Source organism: Carcharhinus amblyrhynchos, chromosome 1, assembly GCF_965287045.1.
Source record: "Carcharhinus amblyrhynchos chromosome 1, sCarAmb.v2.hapA, whole genome shotgun sequence".
Lineage (NCBI taxonomy): Eukaryota > Metazoa > Chordata > Chondrichthyes > Carcharhiniformes > Carcharhinidae > Carcharhinus > Carcharhinus amblyrhynchos.
The window spans coordinates 122,413,532-122,438,622 of NC_137324.1; the positions used below are offsets into that span (position 1 = coordinate 122,413,532).

Sequence of the window (25,091 nt, forward strand, 5' to 3'; positions counted from 1 at the left end):
CTTCCTGGCAATCAGAATGCGGGCAGGAGGATAATAGCTTCTCTCTTTGAGGGTCCCTTGGAAGCCCTCTGCTCCTCTTGATCTGCCATAAGCATTTACCTTGTGGAGCCAGAAACTCATTCCTCCTTTCCAGTGGTGCATTTCCATATGTGGAGATGCCAGCATTGGACTGGGCTCACCTGATGAAAGGCCAGTGCTCCGAAAACTTGCAGCTTGTGCCAAATAAACCTGTTAGACTTTAACCTGGTGTTGTGAGACTTCTTACTGTGCTTCCCACTCACCTGATGAAGGGACAGTGCTCTGAAAGCTTGTGGCTAGTGCTACCAGATAAACCTGTTGGACTTTAACCTGCTGTTGTGAGACTTCTTACTGTGCATTTCCATATCCCATGGGATATAAACATGTTAATTAAATGCTCCATCACTCTCTGGTGGGACCCTTGAATGCCTCCCGGTGTAAGAAAAAGTGGAGGGCATGTATGCAATGTATTGCAGATATGCTCCCCACAACTAATTCTAGTCTCCCTCCATCCTCGACTCTCTCTTGCTTATCAGGGCAGTGGAGGGAAGGAATTAATATCGAAGCCAATGTTTCTTGTGGGATTGAGACGTTTCAGTGGGTGGGATTTAATGAGTTTTAATTTAATTTAATCAATTGGCTGCCAGTTCCATGAGGGAAGGGAGCCCAATGAAATGAAATGTCCATCAGACACTTAGGTGGCTACTGCTGGGTCTCCCCCAGTATTGAGGGCCCCTGCTAGCCACTCAGAACAAGTAGCTCACCATTGCTTATCAGCACTGCTAGGGGAGGGGGCAACTGTCCTAACAGAGGCCTCGAGTCAATGAGGAATCCCAGATGTTAAAAGATATATCTAATTAATACCTGATTTTAGATTATCTCATCTAAAAGTTAATCCAAAAGTAACAAACAGAGAAATGTCACCTGAATAGTGGAGGGTGTTGTCATTAACTTCGCCAATAGTAATTTCCAAACTCCTGTGGCTGGAGTATCAATTAAAAATTAACATATTAATAGAAACCTGAAAGGGAGTCCTAATTCTAAGGAAGTTTTAAAATACTACTTACCTTTCTTTGCACAGGGTCATAATCAAGTGCTAAGACTCTTCCCATCTGTCTTTCCAGCACAATATGATAATCTGTTCCATCAAAGTTTATGTGCCGTATATCTTGGCTATTTGCAAATAACAAAAATGGTCTGGGACCTGTTAAATACAAATTGCATTATTTTCCATACCAGTTCAAAATCAAAGGCCAGAATTTTACTGCCCCATCCACCACAGGAAATGGAGCAGGCGAGGGGTGGGAAATGGGAAGGTCCGTTGATCCTGGGTGAGATTTCACAGTTAAGGACAAGCGAAGCTGCAAAATCCTGCCATTGTCATTGGCTACCAGAATATGCTCTCAATTTCCAATGAATTGTTATGATTTAGGAGCCCTTTAAAAATGGTAGCAGGTTCCAAGTTCAGGATTCCCAATCCCATTCCAGGGTTTTTGATTATTGGAAGTGCCCTTTAAGGGTGTTGGTTTCTTCAACTTGTAAGCCTGCACCTTGCATTCCCCATCTGGCTGGCTCCAACACAGGAATAGGCACATCCCAGTCCTCCTCAAATTTCATGGAGTCGGTCCAGCTTCTCAAAGTGCCAGAGTTCAATGCACCTCAGAGACATTGTGAACCGTAATCTGTATATGGGAACCCTTTGAAAAAAAGGTAAGTACAAGCGGTCCTCCTCATGCCCGCCATGCCAAGATAAGCTCCTCCCCAGCCAAGCACTATGACTCCTCCTTGCTATTGCATGTCGTACCCATTCACCCACTATACACTTGAAAGAAGAAATGAACCACATAGGGGCAGTAGTATGTGTAAAACAAAACTTTTGAAAAGTTCATTCATTGATAACTTCCCTCTTTAAAAACTCCACTTTTCCACAGTCACAAAGAGTTTACTTTGTAAGTTTGATTCTAGAGTAGGAGGGAACCTTGAATGGAGGGACTGTGGAACAGATAGATAGGAATTTGGAGAGGGTAATAGCACTTCTAAGGATTTTGCTGAAGAAGCAGAGATTCAAGATTCAGTGGTAGTTTACAAAGGAAGAAGAGTTGAAAGTCGACTTATTTGAGGAGGGGTGAAGATGGAACTTTCAAGGAGAGGCAGACAGCACCCAAAGAGAATGAACAATTTATGCAGGAGTGAGGTCACATTAACATAATGAGCTCAGAGAAGACATGGGAGAAAGACAAGAGAAAGGGCAGGGCGAGCCTTGGGGGAGGTTTAGCCGAGGTAGACAGAGGGGTGATGGAGGAAGGATTAAAGGAAACTGAATAGATAATCTCAGCCTAAGTGTTAGACCATGAACTCCTCACTCTTATTATTAGAGGCAAAGTTATGGTGGAGAAAGATGTAAGGAGACAGTTTCTCAAAAAGAAATTGGGGAAAGGAAATTAGACTTCTCAAAAATAAACATAAAAGTCATTTTTATGAATTGATTCATCACTTGGAGTTTTTGTCTGTTAGCAGAACAAATTGAGCTTCGAGTGTGCCCCAGTCATAATTTTATGTGATTGAAATACACTCTTGGGTTTCCACCAAGTGCTCTAGTTTCCTCCCACAGTCCAAAAAACATGCTAGTTAGGCGGATTGGCCATGCTAAATTCTCCCTCAGAGTATCCGAGGCACTGGAGTGTGGTGACTAGGGGATTTTCACAGTAGCTTCATTGCAGTGTTAATGTAAGCCTACTTGTGGCTAATAAATAAAACTTTAAACTGATATGTGCTCCCAATGGGCAAAGTTCCATGTCTGATTGCAAGTTTGAAAACTTACTCTATTTCTAAAAATTGATTTTATTACAGAGTTATTGGGAGAGTGCTTTAAATTGAACGAACTTCCCCAAAGTCTTTACTTCCCCATTAATGTTTATGACGCTTTGTCCAAAATCGAGAAGACATGGTTTATTAAAATTGTCAACATTGACCTGAGGCACTGCAATGTTGTCCATCAAGTTGTAGTTGATATCCAGGAAGACACTCGCATTCCCATGATGCCAAATTATGTGGTACGCAGATCTGGCTACAGCCACCATTATCTGGTGCAGAACAACCTGAAAAATAAAACCAAATTGGTCATGGGATCACTCATAACTTCTAAGCACAAATACTATTCATACTTTTCCTGTCTTTTTGTCAAGAGGGTGCTCTTGAGAAAAGGAATACTGGTCTAATATTGTTTAGTAGAGATTAATATATTTAAAATAGCTGCAGCCTGAAATAACAGCTACGATTCTCCCAAAAGTACTGAATTGGTGGGAAAACTGTTCTAAATTCTGACTGTTTTCTGAGTTCAGCTTCTCACCTGAATCTCCGCATTCTGTGCACTGCAGAGGTCCCAATCGTGAACGCCATTAAGACCCTGGGGAGCGGGGCCTATTCGCACCAGAGTCTGACAGTTCTGGAACTGTGCATGCACAGTGGCCCCGATCTGTCAGATTCCCTGTTTGCTAGCCAGCTTGATCGCTGGCCGGCCAGGGACCCCCGTAGTGATGTTCCTCCAGCCACCCTCCCCTATGACGCCATCACGGCCCCCACAACAATTCTGAGGCCAGCCCTGACCCCCCCCCTCACCCTGGAGCACCCTAATGTCCAGCCCTCCCCTCCACACCCCCCCAGCAGTGCCCCTCACCCCGGCAGACTCCCCTGCTGAACCCCACAGGATCAGACCCCCCTCCTCCCCGGGACTCACCCCTCCCCCCCCACAGACCACCACCCCCAGCCTGCCCCAATCACTGCCCTCCCTCCATCTCAGACCGATCCCATTGCAGAGTGGCAGCAGGACTCCCCATTCCACTGATTGCCCCTAGGCCCTGCCCACAATAGGCCCCACCCCACTGCCTGATGTCTAGTGGGCAGTGCTAATGTACCCCCCAGGCACAGACACTTTGCCCCTTGGGCAGTGCCAGGGGACATAGACTGACACTGCCACGGTGCCTCTGCCCAGGGAGCACCACCTCCCCCTGCTGCTGAAGCCCCTGGGGGGCCCTGATTGCCAGCAGGGTCTCCTGCTAGTTCCCTGAGCATGGGGAGCTACTCTAAATCCCGTCAGAATGAAGCACTCCTGGTGGGGTGGGAGATTCTATCAGGACCAGTAAGTTCCTGACATTTAAAAAGATATTAAAAAAAGATTCAAATTACTTACATGCCTTCCAGCTGATTTCCAGCATGGTCTGGCCTGTGACTGTTTGCTGGCTCTGGGAGATGTGCATGCGTTCCCAGCGCATGGGCAAATCCCAGAACAAGGCCAGTGATGCGCATCTGCCATCCTGCCAGAAAGGTTGCAGGTTGGGATGGGAGAATCTCAGCCAACATTTCATTTTGCAAGGAAGTCAAAGGGCGTCTCATGAAGCATCAGAAACACAACATTGCAATCTAACAAATAGATTTTTGTTACACCAGAAACTAACTTGGCGGAAGTCTTGGGCAGAGCAGGAGCCATACCAAGCTTGTCTCACAGCTTGGTATCTCTCTGGCTCTGCCCAAGATTGCAAGGAACTACAAAATGTCATGAATTAGCCCAATCCATCACGCAAACCAGCCTCCCATCCATTGACTCTGTCTACACTATCTGCTGCCTCGGCAAAGCAGCCAACATAATTAAGGATCCCACGCACCCCAGACATTCTCTCTTCCACCTTCTTCCATTGGGAAAAAGATACAAAAGTCTGAGATCATGTTGCAATCAACTCAAGAACAGTTTCTTCCCTGCTGCCTTCAGACTTTTGAATGGACTTACTTGCATTAAGTTGATTGTTCTCTACACCCTGGCTATGATTATAACTCTATACTCTGCACTCTCTTGTTTCCTTCTCTATGAACAGTATGCTATGAACAGTCCAGCACACATGAAACAATGCTTTTCACTGTATGCTAATGCCTGTGATAATAATAAATCAAATCAAATCAAATCAAAAGTCTTGTGGCGCAATGGGTAGTGCACCTGTCTCTCAGCCATAAATTCTGGGGTTTTGATGTTTTGAGAGCACCGGTGCATATTACTCTGGTTAGCACAGCAACTCTTCGAGCATTGCGAATAATCCAGACTCTGCAAATCACCAGCATCAAAATAAGCAATCTCTATTAAACTTTACTAGAAAAAATTTCACATCAATCTAAAGTGCTTTTCACTTTTGTAGCGTCAGGGTCTAAATGGTGTCATCATTTATTGATAGTCAAAAACATAAGGATATTTTTTCCATTTCATTTCACAGAGCAGTTGTTTTAAGTACACTTTGAATTCTCAATTTATACCTGAACAGGTTTTTCCATCAGACTGTAAAATAGATCCTGATGAGCAGACACAGACTGGCCCTTCTGATGTTTGGATGCAGTCATGGCTGCATTCAGTGTAATTTTCCAAGCAAGGAATGGGATCTGGTGAATGAAGAAAGAATAGAGGAACAATGAGATTAGCATTGTCAGAGCACTGTTAGCTTTGTCCTCGTAAAATGTAATGGCTGAATTTTGCACATAATACCTGCTGCATTTTGAGTGTACTTGGGTGAAAATCAGCCTGAGAACAACTTCCCCTGCCAGTCAGTGCCAGTTCCAGGATTTTCCAATGGAAGCACCAGTGGACATTGAATATTTTGGGGCATCTGCAAAGGCGACCATTATGAAAGAGGAAAGATTTTGCTCCATTTTTATTTTCTACGATTGTTTCAAGAATAAGATTGATATTTTCTGTTTGGAAAGGATATTAATGAAGATGGAGCAAAGAGAATAGCTAAGCAAACTCATGAGGCTGCATACTCCATTGCATGCCAATGGCACTCAAGATATTGAAACCATTCAAATTGAACAACAGGCTATTAGTTCATAAGGCTAATTTGGCTAAATAATTTTCTTCAATTTTGCATGTAAATACATTTCTGTTGAAGCAGAATGCAGTTTTTGTATGGTCCTTTTGTTATAGATTATCCCGGCCAAACTAAGGGAGCAAAGGTTGGCTGATGTCAGCTATGCAAAATGGACTCATAGTGAACTTGCTATTGTTTCATAAGGGCAAAGGAAAGCAGATGTAGTGTATCATGGGTACCCATTCACTCTGAGTACACTTTACACTTCTGCTACAGTCCAATTCATGTCCAGAGACTTAAAAGGGTAACTGTGGTACAAGTATCATGATTTGAAACTCATGATATGTTTACCCGACATAATTTATCAATTACTTAAATGGCTTGTGGAATATACCAATACGTATAAGCATCAATTAATAGAAATTTTGAAGTTACATGTGAGGGTGTGGAACTTCATAATACATCCTGGCTGCAGCTTTAAATGATTACATCTGACTGAATCCTAACAATGCTGCTTTCCCCACTATGTTGTCTTCTCTATGCCACTATTTTATAGCATTTTTTAAATCTATCATAGGATGTGAGCATCACTTGAAAGGCCAACACTTGTTGCCCATCCCACTGAATAGCTTGTCAGACCATTTTGGAGGACAATTCTAAGAGTCAATCACATTACTGTGGGTCTGGAGTCACGTGCAGGCCAGATGAGGTAAGGATGGCAAATTTCCTTTCCCAAAAGACATTCGTGAACCAATGGGTTTTTACAACAACCAACAACAGTTCCATGATCACAAGCTTTTATTTCTAGATTTTAATTTAGATTCCATCAGCTACTATGGTGGAATTTAAGCCCATGTCTCCAGAGCATTAATCTGGATTTCTAAACCACTGGCCGTGCAACTGCACCACTATATCCCCCATTTGCATTTATTTATTACATGTGGAATCCTGTGTATGCCATTTAATATTGCTGGGGTAATAGAGATCATTAATCCTATTGAGAGTGGTGAGTATGTGGAACTTGCTGCAACATTGAGGTGAATAGCATAGACTCATTTCAGGGGAAGCAAGGTAAGAATATGAGGGATAAAGACATAGAGGATATGAGATGAAGTAAAGTGGGAGGAGTCTGATAGGAACTGAAATTCTGACATTGATTTGTTCTGTAAAATTCGATTTAATAATTGGTTTGTGTAATAATTGTGCTATATAATGTTAAACATTGTGGCATTTGAGCCATCGAGAGTGAATTTCTGTGAGCCTTTGATAAAATAAATTTGATCACAAATTTAGCATCACTCCAGTTCATCAACTTACATTTGAAACTTTAATCAATATTGAGGAAAACTGTTCTGAGTACCTTTTTTGGGATCATGGATATTTTCCCAGCCATCAATTGTACACTTTAATCTTACCGTTTTATTTACCATTCTGTAATAAAACAGCTTCTAATTTTGGATTCTCCAGTATGCTGAGGAAGTTTGTGTTTTATTAGTACTGGCCAGTAAATAATTCTATTTTTATGCAGTCAGAAGAGTTCAAAATCCATTGCAAATTCTCCAGTAATATTTACAGTCATTCTTCAATATTTGTGTTAATTAGAAAATCATGTATTGCACTTAAGCAATTAGAATAAAATTCCACTGAAGGATCACCACATTGAAAATAATGGGTGGGATTTTTCAGTCATGGTTGCCCCAAGACTGGAACATCCCAACTGAGGTTAACAGATCTTTGACTGGTCCTGTCCAACCCACTGTGATTCCCACTACAATTCCTGTGGTGGATGGGACGGGAAAGTTCTGCGCAACATATCTGGTCCAGTATCTAGATTGTCAATAGGAATAAGAAGAAACAGCTAATTAAAACAATTACAGTATTTGCTCTTACTGTGATATTTTGCTTTGGGGTGTTTTCCTATGTCAAAGGTGTTACAGAAATGAAAGTTGCTATTGTCTAGTCAGAGTAATATATTGATATACGGATGCATCAGCATTAGACTGTAACTTGCCCTTCACTTCAATAAAGGTTAATCATTATTGGATAGTTTGCATTAAGGTCTTTGAGAGAGAAAGATCACACAATAGGTCATGTTTGGGTCTGTTGAACGTACAATTTTTAAAAAATTCACTTGTGGAACATAGGCATCGCTGGCTGGCCAGCATTTATTGCCCATCTCTAGTTGGCCTTGTTCAGAGGGCAGTTGAGACATTGGTGTGGCTCTGGACTCATAAGTAGGCCAGACCAGGTAAGGCCAGCAAATTTCCTTCCCTATAGGACATTAGTAAACAAATGGGTTTTTAAGACTATCAACAATGGTTTTAATGATTCTTCATCTTAATTTTTTATTGAATTGAAATTCCACCATCTGCAGTGGTGGGATTTGAACCTGGCTCCCCAGGACATTAGCTGAGTTTCTGGATTAATAGTCTATTAATAATGCCAGTAGGCCATTGTCTTCCCATATGATGAAGATGAAGGGCTGGGAAAAGTTATAAATTAAAGATGTGTGAGACTGTAGAGGGATTTGAAGAGAAGAGCTAATGCACAGTATGATGGTTCAGCCAATGGAGGTCAGCAAAATTTGGTAGATGAATGGAATCTAGCCTGGAATAGGAAACAGCAAGGGGAACTCTGAGGAATTGGAATTGGTGAAGGATGGAACTTAGGAGGGCAGCCAGAAGGGGATCAGAAATGTGAATTAGGAGGTTGCAAAGACAAGGATTGTCATTTTGGCTGCACTGGGAAGAAGATAAGCTTTCCTGCAGGATTGGAAAATGGACTTGAAGTTCAGTTCTCGGCTGAACAGGATATTGAGGTTGTGCACAATCAGACAAAATTTTAACTGGCTGTCAGGTCAGGTTGAGCTTGCAGAAATGAGAAAACTCCTGACCTGACACTCAACTCCATTGTCCTCATAGACTTCGTTCTCTCAAACAACTCCATGGAAACATGTGATGTCGCAACTCAATCCATTGTCCTCTGCTGCACTCCCACCTAACTTACTCTGCGATTGCAACTGAAAATCTGGAGAAGTTTAAGCTGAAATCCTGACATTAAGTCAATCTATTCTGAAATTTTGCATCACTTTAAAAAGGCAATTTTATGGAATGTTATAGAGATCTACAGTACACATATAGGTTATTCAATCTCAGTACTTAATATCAGCTTTTACATTGGAAATTCTAGACTCTCAAGGTGTTGCAAAGATTGCTTTAAAGAAAAGAAAGTTTGGGGAAATGCTTCAAAGTTTACCTGAAGAAAATGAATCAATGGATGGAATGTCCCTCCCCCTGACTTTCTTACAGTTACATGCTAAAGTACTTTCACAGAATCTCACCATGACAGGTTTTCATATCAGGCAGCAGTACAAAGCCTTCCGGACAGTAGCATTGATAAGAGCCAGGGAAGTTCTCACAGCCTAGAGTGCATCCATGGTTCCAAAAGGCACATTCGTTGACATCTGTGTAATACAGCGATACATATATTAGAGAAAAGTTGCACGACATTTTTATTTGGAGCTAGGAAAAACCCACGGTAGTGCTGTGCAGCAGACAGAGCTATGAGGAAGGAATGGATGGAATTGACAACTCTCTGGTGCTGTGAGGCAGCAACGCTAACGACTGTGCCACCCAAAATTTTAGATCTTACAATCTCCATACACTTGAATGCCCATAAATGTTACAAATTTATACATAAAGAAGTGTTCTGCTCTCACAGATAAATGAGGAACTATAATGGAAGATTTTCTATTTTCACACGCCTGGCACGTGCTATTAGCCTTTATTAGCAAATTACATCGTCCAGCTTGTAAATTCCCTTTTAATAAAATTAATGGAGTTTGGATGGACAAAATTTGCAGATCTATTCAGTACCTGGAGTACTGATGCAAATATTCTTCCTTCTGTTATATATGCAGAAGAACAAACATGAACATTCAATTTGTGTGTGCATTCCAATGTAGTCATGGAAATTACATTTGAGCCAGTGATGAATTTAAGCCAGAGAAATTTACTCAAATCCCATTCACACTACATATAATATGCAACATCTATGCACATATAGTTAACATTTGATATGATTACATGATTGGTCAGTAAGGGAGAGTGTTGACTGGTCAGTAAGGGAGAGTGCTAATTGGTCAGGAAGGGAGAGTGCTGATTGGTTGGTAAGGGCGAGTGCTGATTGGTCAGTAAGGGAGAGTGCTGATTGGTCAGTAAGGGAGAGTGTTGATTGGTCAGTAAGGGAGAGTACTGATTGGTCAGTAAGGGAGAGTGCTGATTTGTCAGTAAGGGAGAATGCTGATTGGTCAGTAAGGGAGAGTGCTGATTGGTCAGTAAGGGAGAGTGTTGATTGGTCAGTAAGGGAGAGTGCTGATTGGTCAGTAAGGGAGAGTGCTGATTGGTCAGTAAGTGTCACTCTTGATTCTCAGAAACTGAGTGAATTCGGATAAAAAATACTTAAAAGTGACATCACAAGAAGACTGATTTGATTTGCTAATAGGGAGCTGTACTAAATTTGAAAATCCATTTAAAATACTGATTAGAAATTGTGTTGAAACTGAAGTAATAAGGAGATATGTAATTTAAAAAGTTTAAATGAAAAAATTAAACCCAATTCAAAATTAATGAAATAAAATAGAGATGGAGGATCAGGCAATGTGTTGTTCATGCATGATGTGGGAGCTGTTGGACTCCATTGTGGTTCCCAGTGAGCACATGTGTACTAAGTGTTGGTTTCCTGAGGAACTCCGGCTCAGAGTGGATGAAATGGATTCTGAGCTTCAGATGATGCCACACATCAGGAGGGAGAGAGATACCTGGACTCTGTGTTCCAGAAGGCAGTCACACCCCTTAGATTAAATACCTTGAATTCAGCCAGTGGTCAGGGAAAGGAGGGTGTGGCTGTGAGTGAGGCAGGTGGAGGGATCCAAGAGATAAGGTTGCAAGAGCCTTGGACCCATAACTTGTCCAATTCTTGCTCCCTGTGTGGATGGGAATGGGTACTGCATGGAGAATGAGCAAACTGACTACGGCACCGTGGAACAGGGAGCCATTGAGGTTGGGGGGGGGGGGGGCGGGGAGAAAAATGAAATGTAGTCGCAATTGGGAATAATATAATTAGGGGCATTGACATCATTCTCTGTGACCAGCATGGAGAATCCCAAAGGTTGTGTTGCCTGCCTGATGCTCGGGTTCAGGATATCTCATCTGGGCTGCAGAGGAACTTGGAGTGGGAGGGTAAAGATCCAATTGTTGTGGTCCAGAGAGGTACCAATGACATAGGTAGAAGAGGAACAAAGATTCTGCTAAGGGAGTATGAACAGCTAGGAGCTAAATTAAAAAGCAGAACCAAAAAGGTAATAATCTCTAGATTACTACCTGAGCCAAGAGCTAATTGGCACAGGGTCAATAAGATTAAGGAGATAAATGCGTAGCTCAAAGATTGGTGTGGGAAGAATGGGTTTGAATTCATGGGGCATTGGCACCAGTATTGGGGAAGAAGGGACCTGTTCCGATGGGATGGTCTTCATCTGAATTATGCTGGGAATCATATAACTTGGGTTTTAAACTAAATAGTGGGGGGGAGGGTTCAAATTCAAAATCAAATTTAAATGAGAAGGTAGAAGCGCAGGTTAATGGTGAGGACTTTCAACTAGTTAAAGGAGCCGAGGGCTCAGGAGAGGTTAGTAAAGTTTCCAGACTACGTAATGGAACAGAAAGTATAGAGGTGGCAGGAATCTAACCTCAGGCAGAGCAAAAAAGATGACAAGAGAGGTGGTCAATGCAGGACTGAGGTATCTTACCTAAATGCGCGCAGCATACAGAACAAGGTAAGTGAACTTGCTGTACACATTGAAATTGGCCAGGACGCTGTTTTGGGCATCGCAGAGACAAGGCTGCAAGGGGGTCAGAGCTGGGATCTAAATATCCAAGGATATATATTCTATCAAAAGAACAGGCAGATGGGCAAAGGGGGCGGGGTTGCATTGTTAGTTAGGAATGAAGTTAAATCAATAGCAAGAAGCAATATAGGATCAGAAGGCATAGAATCTCTGTGGGCAAATCTGAGGAATTGCAAAGGTAAAAAGACCATAATGGGAGTTATGTACAGGCCCCCTAGCAGTAGTCAGGATGTGGGGCAGAAAATAAATCAGGAGGTAGAAAAGGCATATAAAAAAGTCAATATTACAATAACCATGGGGGCCTTCAATATGCAGGTGGACTGGGAATATCAGGGAGGCAGTGGATCCCAAGAAAAGGAATTTGTGATATGTCTAAGACATGGTTTTTTTGGAGCAGCTTGTGGCAGAGTCTATTAGGGAACAGGGAATTCTGGATTTGGTGATGTGTAATGAGGCAGACTTGATTATCGAACTTAACGTGAAGGACTCCTTAGGGAACAGTGACCACAATATGATAGAATTTACCCTGCTGTTTGAGATGAAGAGGCTGGAATCAGATGTAACAGTATTACAATTAAATAAAGATATCGACAAAGACATGAGGGGGGAGTTGGCCAGAGTTGATTGGAAAAGGAGCCTAGCAGGGAAGACAGTAAAACAGCAATGGCAGAAGTTTTTGGGGGGTTTTCCAAGGCCCAACAGAAATTCATCTCAAGGAGGAGAAAACATGCTAAGGGGAGGACGAGGTACCCCTGGCTGATGAGGGAAGTCAAGGATAGTATAAAAGCAAAAGAAAAAGCATACATATTAGGGGGTAGCCAGAGAATGGGGAAGCCTTTAAAAGTGAGCAGAGGACAACCAAAATAGCAATAAAGGGGGATAAGACGAAATATGAGTGTAAGCTATGTAGTAATATAAAAGAAGATAGGAAGAGTTTTTTCGATGTATAATAGGTAAGAGAGAGGCAAAAATAGACATTGGACCACTGGAAAATGAGGGTGGAGAAGTAATAATAGGAAACAAGAAATGGCGAAGGAACTGAATAGTTACTTTGCATCAATCTTCACGGCGGAAGACACCAGTGGGATGCCAGAGTTCCAGGAGAATCAAGGAGCACAGGTGAGTGTAATGGCCATCACTAAGGAGAAGGTTCTAGGGAAACTGAAAGGCCTGAAGGTGGATAAATAATCTGGACCAGATGGACTACACACCAGGGTTCTAAAACAGATAGTTGAGGAAATTATGGAGACATTGATGGTGATCTTTCAGGAATCACTGGAGGTAGAGAGGGTCCCAGTAGCTAATGTAACATGGCTGCTTAAGAAGGGAGGGAGGCAGCAGACAGCAAATTATAGGCCGCTTAGTTTGACTTTGGTCATTGGCAAGATTTTAGAGTCCATTACTAAAGATGGGATCCTGGAGTACTTGGAAGTGCATGATAAAATAGGATTGAGTCAGCGTGGCTTCTTCAAGGGGAGGTCATGTCTGAAAAATCTGTTAGAGTTCTTTGAGGAGATAACAAAGAAGATGGATAAAGGAGAACATGATTTATTTAGATTCCCAGAAGTCCTTTGACAAGGTCACAGAGGATTTGAAAGCAAGGATGAAGATATTAACATTGAGATATTGACAGATGGGAAGCCAATGGAACCCAACAACCAAAGGGAAAATGACACTTGGGCAGAGTTATGATGTAGGTAGCAGAGATTGGATTACCACAAGTTCATGAAAGATGGAAGATGGGAGCCCAGCCAGCAGTGCATTGGAATAGTCAAATCTAAAGATAACAAAACCATGGATGATCATTTCAGCAACATGTGAGCTGAGACAGGGTCAGAGTTGGAAGTGGTTATGAAGGTGGAAGTAGGAAGTCTCTGATAAATGGACAGATGCTCATCTTAGGATCAATCACAACACCAAGGTTGCAAACAGTTAGGACCAACTTTAGAAAGTTGTGAATTTATAGTGTGAACTTTACCTTCACAGGATTTCTCATCATCACTGAGAAAGTAGCCATCTTTACACTCACAACGGTTTTCTCCTAAGATTTTCTTGCAAATGCTTCCACTGTCCTTTTCTGCAGAAATATGTGATAGAAGCAAGAAAACAGAAAGTTAAAGATACACTGATAACAACAGTGAAACTGCCTACAGTATTCTATCTCTCCTTTGAATAAAGCCCTGGTAATGGGAGTTCAGATATTAGGGATAAATTTCCAAATGTGTGCTCTTCGTACAGCACCTTGCCCACTGCGATTACATAACCAGAAACTGACAACTTGATCCCTACAATTTCCATCCATTATAATAAAGCAGTAGGAAATGGTAAGACTCATGTAACATGAAGACATCAGATCATTCAAATCTGGATCCTTGCCTCTTCAAAGGGCATTACTGTTTGCAAATCCAAGGGTGGTGGAATAGAGTTTTGTTTTCAAGGTAATAACTATTCATTTAGAACCTACTTGCAGATTTAGGACATGTGACTAATCTGTAACTTTCAGACAATACTACAGACATTCTTAAATCCATGTGGTGCACTAGTTGATCAGATACTTTGCTTTATTTTCCAGTTGATGTCCTCAGTGGGTAGTAGTATTCTCAAGAAGCACTGGTTGGGAAAGTGCAGGACTGGACTGTTCAATGTTTCTGTCCATTTAACTAAATGGATGGAAAGCCAAGCCCTTTGATCCAGCAATTTCTATTCATAATCATGGTGGCACAGGGTTAGCACTGCTGCCTCACGGTGCCAGGGACCTGGGTTCAATTCCCAGCTTGGGTCACTGTCTGTGAGGAGTCTGCACGCTGTCTCCATGAGTTTCCTCTGGGTGTTCCAGTTTCCTCCCACAATCCAAAAGACATACTAGCCAGGTGAATTAGCCATGCTAAATTCTCTCTCAGTGCACTCAAACAGGCGCCAGAGTGTGGCGACTAGAGGATTTTCATTGTAATTTCAGTGCAATGTTAATGTAACCTTACTTGTGACACTAATCAATACATTTAAACTTAATCAGGTTCAGGTGAACATTTGAGATGCACTGACTCAATCTCTTCTAGTTTGCACAGGTTTCCATTGTACCATTGTGGACAATTCAATTTTTTTCTCATTGTCACAACTTTTCTTTTTCTGATAATTTACAGTAAGCTGCTCTCATTCCCATATTTGGCAGTCTGCAGTCTTGTGTGCTGCAAATCAAAATCTCTTTGCCTGTAGACTTGCAAAATGAGAGGCTTGGTCTTACATTACAAAACAACTTGGGTTGGCCTGATATGTCAGACCTGCTGAGATTTTCCAGTATTTTATGTGTCGGGTAATAAACGTTGGCCAGCCAATGATGCCCATGTGCCAGAACTGAATAAAAAAAGGACTGCCATGGAAACGTAAGCCTGCTGAGGCACATGTGCTCATGCGCATATGGTGAGGGCTGATCATCTGCCTGTTGTTGGAGATCTCTCTTGGAGCTTGGCCTCTGTGTCCATCCCCTCTAGCCTGTAAAGCAGCAAGGGGCTGAAGAGAAGACAACTGGAACCCTTGCCTCTTGCAGTAACCTCTTTCAGTCGTGCATATAACACAGAGATCTGTGTGCCCCTGTACCAATCTGCACATGGCTCAAGTAATACTTCAGAAATTATTAGCAAAGAATTGCAAGGCTACAGAACATTCTAAACAGTTGAAAGCTTCACTGAAACATAGTAAAGTTGTTAGTCAAAAGCCTGTACCTGATGAGTGGAAGGCTGATTCTGTTGCTGGTTGGCGGAATGGATGCACTATTTTGACATCAGCTGGAGGCAAAAAGGATGGTGTGGGGCTGATGGTAACAATATCTTTCCCAGTGTACTTGTCTGCTCGATGAATGGTGCCAGTTTTCCAATCTGAGTAATAGATGTTCTCCACAAAGAGAGACATTCCAAATGGACGGTGGCTGTTCAGGTAGAAGGAGACATGGCAAATCATGCAGATGATGCTTTGAGTTTTCTTCCTGAGTGTCACAAAATGCCAACTCCTTCTCATAAATTAGATCAAATGACACCTTCTCCCTCATAAAATGTATTTTAGCACAGAAAACAAGATTCTGTGCTTAAAAATAATTAACTGCTGTGTTTCCTAAATTTAAAATGAAGGTAGAATAAATTTAGGGAATTATAGACAAACCAGCTTAATGCCAGTAGTAGGAATGGTGATGGGATCTTTACTCGAATGGTTTTAGAAAAACAACTAAAAACATTATAAAGCACGGATTCCAAAAGGGAAAATCTGTGGGGAGAGGAGCAGAGTTAACTGATCAATGACCTTTTATTAGTCTGACCTGAAATGTTAATTGAGCTTTACTCTCTGTGAATGCTGACAGTTCTGCTAAGCATTTCCTATTTTTAGCAGACATTTTACTTTTGATTCTGAAGCAGAAGGTCATGCTTGGCCAGTCTTACAGAATTCTTGACAGAAATGGCAGATTAACAGTAATGTAATCGATGAGCTGGATTGTGCCACGGGCTTTGGCACTCTGATGACCAGATTAAACAACTTCACACTCAATGGCAGCAAGACCAGCAAATTAATCTTCTGGGAGGCAGCCTTCTAAATTGGCCGCTTCTGTATTTGTTTCCAATTGAGGAGAGTGGACGGGCTCCCACTTCTGTCGACCCAATCAGAAGGCCTTGCATCTCTGGAACCTCAGCAGCTGTACTGGGAGAAGTGTGCATCTCTGAGGCAGGTCAGAGACTATGAGAGTGCCTCAACATGGTGGCACACTGGTTAGCACTGCTGCCTCATAGCGCCAAGAATCCAGGTTCAATTCCAGGCTTGGGTCACTGTCTGCGGAGTCTGCACGTTCTCCCCATGTCTGCATGGATTTCCTCCAGTGTTTTAGTTTCCTCCCGAAAGACGGACTGGTTAGGTGCATTGGCCATGCCAGATTCTCCCTCAGTGTACCTGAACAGGTGCTGGAGTGTGGTGGCCAGGGGATTTTCACAATAACTTCATTGCAGTGTTAATGTCAGCCTACTTGTGACACTAATAAATAAACTTTAATAACATGGATACAGATCGTAGTGGCTTTACCTTGCTGTTGCTGAAGTAACTTGTCGACAGCAATGCTAACATGCGTTACATTTTGGCCAATTTGTTTGATCAAAACAAGATTGATAAATTGGGCTGGGCTGCAAGGTCATGGAAACTTCTGTACTGGACTGGGTTCATCCAGGAAAGTTCCCTAGTGGAGGGAATGCATTGAGGAGCCATCCGAATGCGGCTCCCACGTTTAGAAGATTTCAGCCAATACGTTTAGGTATTCAATAAGGTACAATGCAGAAGGCTTATGACAAAGGCCAGAGAGCATGTGGTGCCAGAGGAGAAGTAACAGAACAGTAGCAAGTTGGCTACTATACAGGAAACAGAGTAGGAATTAAAGGCAAATTCAGATTGGCAGATGATGCAAATTGGTATTCCTGAAGGATCAATTCCTGAACGACTGTTGATTTAAATGATTGTGACTCAGAAATTAGAACTGTGATTTCAAAATTTCTGGAGAATACCAAATTGGGGATATGGTTAATACAAGGGAGGGCTGTGACTAAATACAGGAAAATAAACATACAGTATGGCTGTGTAATTGACAAATGAGTTTCAGTGTAGACATGCAGTTGTAAATGTTGACGTGACAAATGGACATACTCCCTGGAGAATAATTATATAAATGGAGCCGCAGAGCAGAGCATGCTGGGGATACAGGAATACAAATCACTAATAGTAATGATGCTGGTAAGCAGCCATAAAAAAAACCAACAAAGTAATGGAGTTCATTTCTAAAGGGGTGGAATTGAGAAGTTGAGAATGTATATAGTTTATTTAATACAAATTGGTATCAAATTAGAACAGATCTGTGGTAGAAGTCCATGTCTCACTGAAACTACTCATTTCACTTCCTCTTTCCATTGGAAACAGCAATTTTTTAAAAATATACAATCCCTACAGTGTAGAAAGAGGTCATTCAGCCAATCAAGCTTGCACTGACACCAATCCCACCCAGGTCCTATCCCAGTGACCTACACATTTACCCTTGCTCATGCCCCTGACAATAAGGGGCAATTGAGCATGGTCAATCCACCTAACCCACACATCTTTGTACTGTGGGAGGAAACCAGAGCACCCGGAGGAAACCCAGACAGTCACAAGAAGAATGTGCAAACTCCACACAGACAGACACCCAAGGCCAGAATCAAACCCAGGTCCCAGGTGCTGTGATGCAGCAGTGCTAACCACTGTGCCATCATGCCAAAAGAAAAGATGTTCACCCCATCTCTTCAGTCTGGATTTAAATTCTGATCCCATAGCTGAAAGGGTAGTGCCTAAATTCAAATTTAAATCCCAAAGATAGAAAGCCTCTAGATATTCCCTTATCCCAAACATTTTTACATTTGGCATACGAAGGCAGTGATACATACAAAAATAATTCTCTGGCTGTCTTCCTCTTTATGATTTGAACAACAAAAATAACTGGAATTTGTATATTTCACACTAGTGGAGGGATACAATGTTTTAGGAATGGAATTCCAGGCCTTAGTGCCTAGGGGAGTGAAGGCACAACCACCAAAGGAGGGACGGAATGAGTGGGGTGCGTATGATACACCAGAGTTGATGTAACACAGAACTTCTGATAGGTTTTAGATCTCAGAGAAATTATAGAAGTAGGAAGGGGTGGGTCATAAAGAGATTTGAGCATGAGAATTTTAAATTTGAGGCAATAGTGGACCAGGAGCCAATGTAGGTCATTAAACTCATGGATGGGAATGATTTGGTATGGGTTAGAATATAAATAGACAGCACTGGATGAGATTAAGAATATGGAGGGTGAAAGATAGGATTCTTGCTGGGAGAGTTTCCCTTCACTTCCTTCATGGCCATGTCACCTGTGGCTCAATTGGTAACCTTCTTGCCAATGGACAGTTGTGAGTACAAGTCGTACTCCATGGGCTTGAATGCAAAATCTAGGCTGATCCTGTCACTGCAGAGCCAAGGGAGTGCTGTGCTATAAGAAGTGCTGTTTGCACAAAGGAGATTTTATATCTAGGCTCCATCTTCCCTCAATGGGATCAGAGTTTAAATCCAGACTGAAGCAATGGGATGAACAAAATATCCCATAGAATCCCTAAAGGAAGGTTGAGCCATTTTCCTTGGTGTCCTGGTCTATATTTATCCCTTAACAAACATTACAAAAACAAATTATTTATTATTACCACATATCTGTTTGTGGAACATTGCAGTGTGCAAATTGACTAACCCGATTTCTGTCTAATCCAAAGAAGGATGCTTTGCACTGCAGCATTCCCTCAGCACTGCATCAGCGGGCAATGTTTTGGAGCAGAAGTTGAGCATACAGAGGGCAGCATCTTCCGGCCTCGTGCACCCCAAAACTGGAAAATCCACCCGAGGTCAACGGACCTCACGTTGCCTACTTCGATTCCCATGGTGGACGGGACGGTAAAAGTCGCTCCAGTGTGTCAACTGAACCAAACTGATACTTATATGTTTACGAGGTAATGGATTTTACTTCCAGGGAAGTATATTGTGGAATAGAGAGGAACTATCATAACATCTGCATATTGGGAGATTTTATTTCTTGGACTATGAGGTTATTTTATAGCGAGTGTATGGATTCAAAGCCAAGAGTTTAGGAATTTGAATTGTACATGCACAATCATCTTGATCCATCTAAAATAAAACAGTTGTGTTTAAAAAAATCAGAACTAATTGTAATATTGTTGGTAAAATGTAACTGTATTATCAGTGTCTCCATGCATCTTTTGACAAAACAGTAGAAATAGATACCAGCACAGCAGTCTTTCCTTGGAATTTGCTGCACCTTACGTTACTTAGTGTATGAAAATTAATTCCTGCAGAAACTGTGCACATGAGGAAGTAATTTAAATGTCCATAGCCTGGAAAGTGTTAGTCTGACATTACTGAATAGATAGTACATTGGTTTCTAGCCAAGTGTACCCATTAATCACTTCAAATTAATAGGTTAATGTTTTCACTGAAACAGCAGGCAATATATTTTTGCATCAATGGTCATATTTAATGATTAACATCTGGGCTACTATGTTTCAGTGAAGTACATTGTACATAGAGTAACAAGTGGTGTTGAAATGGAGTGAAGATGTTTAATTATGTATATGCAATATATCAAATTGAAAAGGAATAATAAAGTCACGAGGTGTAAAGAAAACATGCCACTTACTGCACTGATTGTCTTAAGATGTGAACTGAATCCCCGTTGTAATCACATGACCTGAAGCTGTTTGAGATATTCTCAGTATCGCTTTGAACCCAGAAGAGTCGCTTGTCCATAAGGTCCAGCGTTAAAGTCTTCACTTTATTCATGGTCTTGAAAATGGTGACAACTTCAGTGGCTTTTAGTGTAGCACGATGGATACTTGGAACAGAGCCTTCTGAAGCCCAAAACATGTACCTTCGAATAAGATTATGTAGTTGGATTAATTATCACAGTAATTTTGCTTTCTCTGAGACTTGATGATGTGCAGAGTTGGCTGTAGGATGGTGTATGACATAATATAAAAGAATGAAGCATGTGACACAATAAGAAATAGAAAGAAATGTAAAATGTTAATGAATTGACACGGCAAAGAGCATCATGGATTACTTGGTACCTGAAGCTACAATGACTAATGCAATAACGAGGTTGGCTGAGAGTCCTGGCCAATAGATGCATTAGCTCAGGAGGGGATTCTGTTTTGACAACTCAAGTGAATTGTTGACTTCACTTGATTGACATCTTTAAGTGGTTATAAGAAACAAACTAGCTGTGTAAACAGACATGAGCATATGCTTTGTCAACCTCATGTATCACTAAATGTGGGAAAGAAATAAGGAAAAAGCTGTAAAGTGTTTGGAGGCTCTTATTTTGATACATTAATTGTCTGTCTGGTTAACAATTTTATACATTTGTAGGAATAGCAATTTTTCCAAAAGAAGATTTGAGAATGGGTAATTTCTTTCTTGTTTTCTGACAGTTGCACACATTCTATTATTATTTATGGTTCATTGGTTACATGCATTGTCCATATTGGCTGAATGAGTGTGGAAGGGATGTGACATTGAGTTGGCATGGACAGAATGAGGAAGTGTCTGGGGACGTGGTTTGCCATCAAGTTGGTGTGGATAGCATAAGCGTTCAAGGGTGGGTGGGCCATGAGTTGGAAAGGAAAGGGGAACGGGGATATGGTTTTGAATACAGCTTTCAAAAGCATCCTGAATCCAGACTATAGTTGACAATTCCTCTGAGAGGTAATGAACCTTGAGTTATGAAGAAGCTGCCCTGACTCCACAAAAATTGCAGGGGGCTAGGAGATATCCAGGTAGGGTTGGAAGCTGCAGGCTCACTGTAGGCACCTTTATCCTGAGCCAGCAAAAATTGGAGGTACTGGGAATTGGGTCAGGAATCCTGGAAATGGGTCCTGTCACCATTTTTAAAATATTGGCCTAAGTCATTCTCAGTGACAGGATCAAATTCTGATTAAATTGTTAAATAGCATGTATAGACACACGCGCAATCTTTATTTTCAGTTGATGGTTTTACCAACATATTTTCCCCCATGTAAAGATTTTATACCAGTTCTGAACCTGTGATTCTTCACACAGTGGGTTCCCTGTTTTGTCCATCCTGAATGGAGGAGTTATCGAATCAATAGGGAATAAATCACCAACATAAAAGAATAAAGCATGTGACAGAATAAGAAATAAGAAATAGAACTTGGAGCAGGAGTAGGCCATCTAGCCCTTCGAGCCTGCCCCGCCATTCAATAAGATCATGGCTGATCTGAAGTTCCACTTTCCCACTTTCTCCCCATAACCCTTAATTCCCTTGTCTATCAGAAATCTATCTACCCGTGACTTAAATATATTCAACGAGGTAGCCTCCACCACTTCAATGGGAAGAGAATTCCAGAGATTCACCACCCTTTGAGTGAAGAAGTTCCTCCTCAACTCTGATCTAAACTGAACCCACCTCCCCCCCCCACCTTATTTTGAGGCTGTGCCCTCTAGTTCTGCTATCCTTTGTAAGTGGGAAGACTCTCTCTACCTCTATCCTATCTAGCCCCTTCATTATCTTGCAAGTCTCTATAAGATCCCCCCTCAGCCTTCTAAACTCCAATGAGTACAGACCCAGTCTATTCAACCTCTCTTCATAGGCTAACCCCCTCATCTCCAGTATCAGCCTGGCAAACCTTCTCTGTACTCCCTCCAAGGCCAATATATCCTTTCGCAAATGCGGTGACCAAAACTGCACGCAGTACTCCAGTTGCGGCCTCACCAGTGCCCTGTACAGTTGCAGTCCCTGCTTTTATATTCTATCCCCCTCGCCATAAAGGCCAACATTCCATTCGCCTTCTTTATCACCTGCTGCACCTGCAGGCTGGGTTTTTGCGATTCGTGCACAAGGACCCCCAGGTCCCTCTGCACTGTAGCATGCTGCAACTTTCCACCCTTTAAATAATAATCCCTCCTACTATTATTTTCACCAAAGTGAATAACCTCGCATTTGCTAATGTTATACTCCATCTGCCAGGTCCTCCCCACTCACTCAGCCTATCCAGATCTCTCTGCAGACTTTCCACACATCCCACGCAATTCGCTTTTCCACTCATCTTTGTGTCATCAGCAAATTTAATTACCCTACACTCAGCCTCCTCCTCCAGATCATCTATGTAAATGGTAAACAGTTGAGGCCCCAGCACCGATCCCTGCGGCACTCCACTAGTCACCAACTGCCAACCAGAATAGCACCCATTGATTCCAACTCTCTGCTTCCTGTTAGACAACCAATCCCCAATCCACGCTAACACTTTACCCCCAACTCCGTGTACCCTAACCTTCTGCAGCAACCTTTTGTGAGGCACCTTATCAAACGCCTTCTGGAAATCTAAAAACACCACATCCACCAGTTCCCCTCTGTCTACCACACTAGTCACATCCTCATAGAAATCCAGTAAATTCGTTAAACACAACTTCCCCTTCACGAATCCATGCTGCGTCTGCTTGATCAAACCATTCTTTTCTGGGTGTCTTGCTATTTCTTCTTTGACGACAGATTCTAGCATTTTTCCAATTACGGACATTAAGCTAACCGGCCTATAATTCCCTGCCTTTTGTCTGCTACCTTTTTTAAACAGTGGCGTAACATTAGCCATTTTCCAATCTTCCGGCACTTCCCCAGAGTCCAGCAAATTTTCATAAATAATTACTAAGGCATCTGCTATCACCTCTGTCATTTCTTTCAGAACCCTGGGATGCATTCCATCCGGTCCCGGGGACTTGTCTACCTTCAATCCCATTAGTCTATCAAGCACTACCTCTCTAGTGACAGTAATTGCATTAAGGACCTCATCTCCTACCATCCTTCTATCTTTAATATTCAGCAAGCTATTTGTGTCCTCCTCCGTGAAGACCAAGGCAAAAAACTTATTTAAAGCCTCAGCCATTTCCTCGTTACCCACCGCTAAATCCCCCCTCTCGTCCTCCAAGGGTCCAACATTCACTCCAGCCAGTCTCTTCTTCTTTATATATTTGTAAAAACTTTACTACCATTTTTTATATTTAGAACTAGTTTAGCTTCATACTCTATCTTTCCTTTCTTTATTGCTTTCTGAGTCATTCTTTGTTGTTTTTTAAATGTAAAATGTTAAGAAATAGAATAATATCAACAAAAGAGAGGGCATTAACATTGTAAAATACTGGAGCTGCTTGCATTTATATGGTGCCTTTTGGCTTCTTAAGACTTTAAAATTGCTTCACAGACAAGGTGTTCTTTTGGACAGGTCCAATTTGCACGTAGCAAAGTCTACAAACAAAAGTATTATACATGATCAGTTAATCTATTTTTAATGATATTGGTTGAAGGATAAATTTTGGGTCCAGAGAATTTCCTGGTCTTCTTTGAATAATAGAGAGGATGATTTTGTCTACCTGAGAGCATCACAAATCAGAAAATAATAGTATAACCTGAATGGGATCATTTACCACAATAAACAGAAAAAGAGACTATCAGCTACAAATAATACAAAGGGAATAGGGCGTGGGTGGGATTGTGGTCAGTACAGACTCAATGGGCCAAATGGCCTCCTTCTGCACTGCAGGGATTCTATGATTCTAGGGTAAGTTGCGTTTATTGTGACGAATTGCATCTCTGTCACAGGCAAAGAAGAAAAATGGTCAAAATTCAGACCAGCTGAGAAGAAGCTAAACATAAAAACACTTGTGTCAGCTCCTCAGTGTGGAATCCCAATAACTCCGCAGCTGGAATGTGATCTCCGTGTAGCTTAACAGCAGCATTCCTTCACAAATCAGTTCCCAGACGCGAAAATCATTACAGTAGGGAGCATTCCTCTGAATGCTCTTTTCATCATAACTGCTATTTAAAGCATCTGAGGAAAAGTTCTACTGGTCTGACTTTCCTCAGGATTCTCCTGATTTCCTGCTACTCCTTTGTAGCGAGGCCAGGTAAACAGCCAACCTTAGCCTTTTAACACAATTTGTATGCACATCATTTTGAATCTTTCTTCTCCTTCCATTTATTACCTTTTAGTGGGAATGCAGTGCTGTCAAGGTGCAGTGGGGTCATTTTTCAATTTGGTGTCCGAGGATAAAACATTAGTCATCAGCCAGCCATTCTCTGAAGCGCTCAAATGAGTTTGCAGTCAAAAATCAATGCTATTGCTAAGCGTGAATGGCAAATTAAAATTCTACCCCAGTATCGCAAAATTGGGAATCGGACACTATTTCTCTTCAGCATCAAACAGTACATCGGGCCAGCTATAGTATCAGATAAAAGGAGGATAATGTTTCCTCTTCATTGCCCAAGCAAAGCACACCTTGCTGGATAACATTTCCTTTTCTCACAGTAACTATCCTGCGGTCATGTTGAATTGGATTGTCAATCACTGACAAAATGTACAGTGTGTTGCGTTCTCCAACAGTGCCCACCTGAAACTGCTCACATTCATTTCTTTTAGAGTTCTTCTGGCCAGAAAAGAGAAACTACTCACACACCATCATTCTAGGCTGGTCTCAATTTCAAATCCCCAGGATATCTAACTCTCACACAGAGACAAAGACTATAAATAACCTCTGCTCCTGATTCACTGCTTCGCAGAATGTAGAATTCCTCCAGTGCAGAAGGAGGCCATTCAGCCCATCACATCTGCACCAACTCATCTCTGACAGAGTGCTTTTCCAATCCCTTTCCTGCACATTATCCCTACAACCCCATATATTTGCCATGGCCAATCCACCTAACTCGCACATCT

The 25,091-nt window shown here is 41.8% G+C and overlaps 1 protein-coding gene across 6 annotated transcripts in view; it reads right to left on the reverse strand.

Moving 5' to 3' along the window:
* Positions 1–25,091, reverse strand: part of egf (epidermal growth factor) — a 118,000-nt gene that overhangs the window by 62,819 nt on the left and 30,090 nt on the right. For 5 of the 6 annotated variants that reach the window (XM_080191851.1, XM_080191838.1, XM_080191822.1 and 2 more), the window contains 7 exons: positions 20,006–20,236; positions 15,489–15,691; positions 13,748–13,846; positions 9,205–9,327; positions 5,317–5,439; positions 2,991–3,116; positions 1,086–1,222 (listed from right to left, as the gene is read on the reverse strand). In XM_080191851.1, the coding sequence (XP_080047977.1) occupies positions 1,086–1,222; positions 2,991–3,116; positions 5,317–5,439; positions 9,205–9,327; positions 13,748–13,846; positions 15,489–15,691; positions 20,006–20,236 (1,042 nt within the window). The remainder of the gene's footprint in view (positions 1–1,085; positions 1,223–2,990; positions 3,117–5,316; positions 5,440–9,204; positions 9,328–13,747; positions 13,847–15,488; positions 15,692–20,005; positions 20,237–25,091) is intronic. The other variant, XM_080191844.1, reaches the window with a different exon arrangement.